This window comes from Formica exsecta, unplaced genomic scaffold (assembly GCF_003651465.1).
Source record: "Formica exsecta isolate Colony F162 unplaced genomic scaffold, ASM365146v1 scaffold138, whole genome shotgun sequence".
Taxonomy (NCBI): domain Eukaryota; kingdom Metazoa; phylum Arthropoda; class Insecta; order Hymenoptera; family Formicidae; genus Formica; species Formica exsecta.
This window is the reverse complement of record NW_021848711.1, coordinates 653134-657079: the sequence shown is the minus strand read 5'-3', so window position 1 is coordinate 657079 and position 3946 is coordinate 653134. Positions and strand designations below refer to the sequence as shown.

General features: G+C 39.7%; 1 protein-coding gene across 1 annotated transcript in view; it reads right to left on the bottom strand.

The window, feature by feature from the left end:
• LOC115245988 (Down syndrome cell adhesion molecule-like protein Dscam2) overlaps positions 1–3946 on the bottom strand; it is a 144146-nt gene that overhangs the window by 32023 nt on the left and 108177 nt on the right. Inside the window, exons 8-9 of the mRNA XM_029824531.1 lie at positions 2002–2146; positions 777–1039 (exon numbers count right to left, since the gene is read on the bottom strand). Of these exons, the coding sequence (XP_029680391.1) occupies positions 777–1039; positions 2002–2146 (408 nt within the window). The remainder of the gene's footprint in view (positions 1–776; positions 1040–2001; positions 2147–3946) is intronic.

Below are 3946 nucleotides of genomic sequence, written 5' to 3'. Positions count from 1 at the left end.
TATATAATATATTATATTTTGGAAAATAATACTATATACATCTCCAGAGATTTTGCGATCGTTTTAACCGAGATGCGACACAATGCGACTTTTGTCGAATCGCATCACAATACTTTACAGGAAATATGACACAAATGTAACATATAAAATACACAAGTGTATCTCTCTCTCTCTCTCTCTACTATTAAAATAAGAGATCTTCCACTTGACGTCGAAAGACGGTTTTTAATATCGAAAGAATAACTGAATAATTCAATTTCACGATAAAGGCGAAAGTTCGCGAAAAACCCAAGATCCCCAAGTATCGGGAACTAAAAGCGAGTAATAAAATAGTAAAGCAAAGATCCTGTCAATGAAAGAATCGTATTGCGAAAAATCTCATCTTCTTCGATCCAGTGGTTTTCAATTCGCGGTCCACATCTCTCTTTCCTTTATTAGAAATATATGTGAAAATATATCTTTTGACAATATTGTCATCTTTTTCGTTCTCGCCACAAATTGAAACGATCAAACGAATTGAAATTGTGTTCGCAAACATTTTATATTATTCCCCCCCAGGTGCAATATAACTTCATTGTATTCTAATAATTATTATTTAGTATTTTAATAATATTTTAATAATAATAGACTGCAACGAGACCTCCATTTATTCATTCGATTTAGCATGCAATTATTAAGAAAAAAAAAGGAAAAAACATACAAGAGAATTTTTTTAAGAAAATAAGTCGAATGTGTGTGGAAAACCACTGATTGATGCGACAGCGAATTCTGCGAACCTTTCTCCCAGGTAATACTGGCGATCGGGAAGCCCGCGACGGGACACTTGATGACGGTCGTCTCGCCGGCCACGGCGGCGTAGTTTCCCATCGGTCGCACATGAGGCAGCCCATAAATATTGAGCCGGGCTGCGTGATGCACCTTCGCGACGCGATTCACCGCCGAGCACCTGTACTCGCCGCCGTCCTCCACCCGCACCGCGCTTATGTTCACATGGGATATCACGTCGCCGTGCACCGTCACGTACTGGCCTATCATGAATCTGCAAGCAAATCACCGCTGTTTTACTAATCTACCTATATCCTATCCGCCCGCTACATATACGGCGATCCTTCGTCGACGGGAGAATTATTGAAAATTTTTTTGCTGAACCTCGCGAAGCGTAAATCAATATTGTCGACGAGAGAATCTTTTATCGTTCATCAATGTTACATATCTGCGAGAAACTTGGAGCGATAAATTTTTGCAAAATTCTCTCGTCGCAATATAGAATTGTGTCATATATTTGAAATTCAATGTACGTTAGTATCTATCATTTTCAAAAATAAATAATTTCGTACATTTATCGATATTTAAGTAAAGTATTAAAGATGTATCAAACTTAAATTAATATTTATTACAGATCTTCACATTTGACACATAGTTTTGTTTAAGAAACTCTATCGAAAAATTTATTTCTTATAATAGACGGTTTCATTTTTCGCAAGGAGATACTTCCCTCTCAGAACGATCTCCCTTTTTCAACGAGATTATTCTTACCGCGACTCGCTTGCGGCGATAATCATCGGGATCGCGGAATTATCGACCGTCTGCTCGACTTATGCGAGCGCCCGTTAAATCCATCGCTCTTCGGAATTTGGTCGGCTTTTAAAAACGTCCAGACTGAACAACGTGATTGGTAATTTTCCTCTCAATTGGTTCAGAGAATCGAAGCCCGCGGGGGCCTATCGAGAGGCACTCCCACGAGATCCGCCGGATGGAAAACCCGCGCTTCCACACCGATTTCCCACGACGATCTCGCGTGTAATACCCTAAGGTTAATAACCGCGAATAATCTCTCCGTGTACATCGCTCATCGATTTTTGGTGCCATAAACTTTCCGTTTGACGGAAGAATGAGAGAGAAAAAACGGTTATAGCAGATTGGGGATTCTATCACGCCCGCTCTTTATCCATCGTTCGAGAAGAGAGGAGAGACTCTTGCAAGGCAAACTACTCGTCCTACCTATCGTTTTGTGGAAGAGGAAACCCATCCAGTGTCCAGGAGAAATGCGGCGTGGGGTTGCCCATCGCGATACACTTGAGCGACACCGAGGGACCCGGCTGCATCGTCTGCTCGATAAACTTGTATAGAAGTTGAGGCGCTGCATCTACAGACAACGATAGAAATTCAGACTTATTAAAGAGGATCATGATTTCAAAATTATTTTCATTTTCTTTTATTATTATCATTTTAAAAGAGGAAAATATAAACAAAATTGTAATGCAAAAAAAATTTTACGGGTGTGTTTCAGGAAATTTAATTAAAATTTGCATCAAAAATTAAATCACATAATTAAATTTCTCTTTGCTTTAATTGAATAAACATAGATAGAAAAATTCTGTTATAATTAGAAGCGATTTTGATATAAAGCTAGTGAGATTTGCTTGCTTCTATTTAATCGCGTATAATGTGAAAATAAAAATTTTTTAAATATATTCTCTTATTCTTATGTTTACTTGGCAAACAAATTACAAAAATTGTTTTACGTGTTTTCCTTCCATTTGTACACATGCTTTATTATACACCTACGTATCACAGAAATGCAAATTTTTTCAATTCCATCAGAATTTCTTTTCAGTTGACAGACGCATTTTGTATTCGCTGATGTAAAACATGTGTATAAATGGAAGGAGGACATTTTTTGTAAACATCAAAATGAGAATGTGTAATGTTGTATGATGAGTATGTGTAATGCTTTGTTTTCACATCGTACGCGACAAAATAGAAGCAAACAAATTATTTGCTTCAGAATTGAAAAATGCTTATTTTCATGGATTGTATCATCGCCAGGATATCCCATTTTAAAGTTGGTATTTAATTACACATCTGGTTGTATCAATTTATACATATTAATGAAATTTTTGGAAGATATTCGTCAAAAATCTGCGACGGTAATAAAAGAGGAATTGTGACTTTACGTAAAAAAATATTTATTTACTTTTATACACTAAATAGCATTACCACATGCGAATCGCATTGGCACGCGACTTGAGGCAGCTGCAGGAATTTCGAAATTGCGGCGTGTGCTTCGTATAGTGTAGTCTAAATCCACCCTGTATATACTCACGCAACAGTGAGAATATTCACGGGAAATCTCCGTGCGATAGTCGGGATTTTCCTCAAATTGTGCCGTCAGAGAGAGAGAGAGAGAGAGAAAGAAAAAGAATTTCTCAGACTGCTACTGTATAAACAAGCTTGTGTTTCTAAACAACCGCAATACTGAGGCACGAGGTAACAGAAAAATGTGCAAATGTAAACAAAATATAAATATAATAATTTTGAAAATTAAAATCACCATAATGATACTATTACGGTCAATTTCATATGAAAATTTCATTTCGTTGAAAATCTCTTCCTCAAACATCGAAATAATTCCGGATCAGTTCACAATTTTGCAGATAGCTCTTTATTGAAGCCGAGAACAATTTCCCTGCTGTTTCATTGACATAAGCCTGGCTATTGCGGGGCATTCGAGTTAGGCCTCTACCGGAATGTTGACGTACGTGTCGCCGAGCGTGTATGCACCTGAAATCAGGTGCATTGCGACGCGGATACGCTCCGGAGAGAGCCTGGCCTGGCCGCCTGCGGTGGGCATCGCCGTGGAAATGGCCCTGGGTCGCCGCAAGGCGAGAGGAGGAGAAGGAGGAGGTGGAGGAGCAGGGCAGAGGGTATTATGCACGCAACATTTACATGACAAGCCCCACGGTGCGCGCAGGCGGAACTATCGATCTGCGGTTTGACGCCTGAACTCGAGTGCCGCCCGGTGAATTAACCCCAAATTATAGAGCCGACAATAACCCCGTACAGAAGGTGGAGGGTGGAAGACGGGGGGGAGAGAATGGGGTTGAAGGCGACGTAGACGAGGGGGGGGGGGTAGTTGATTCGGGCCGCGGCACTGTTTGCTCAC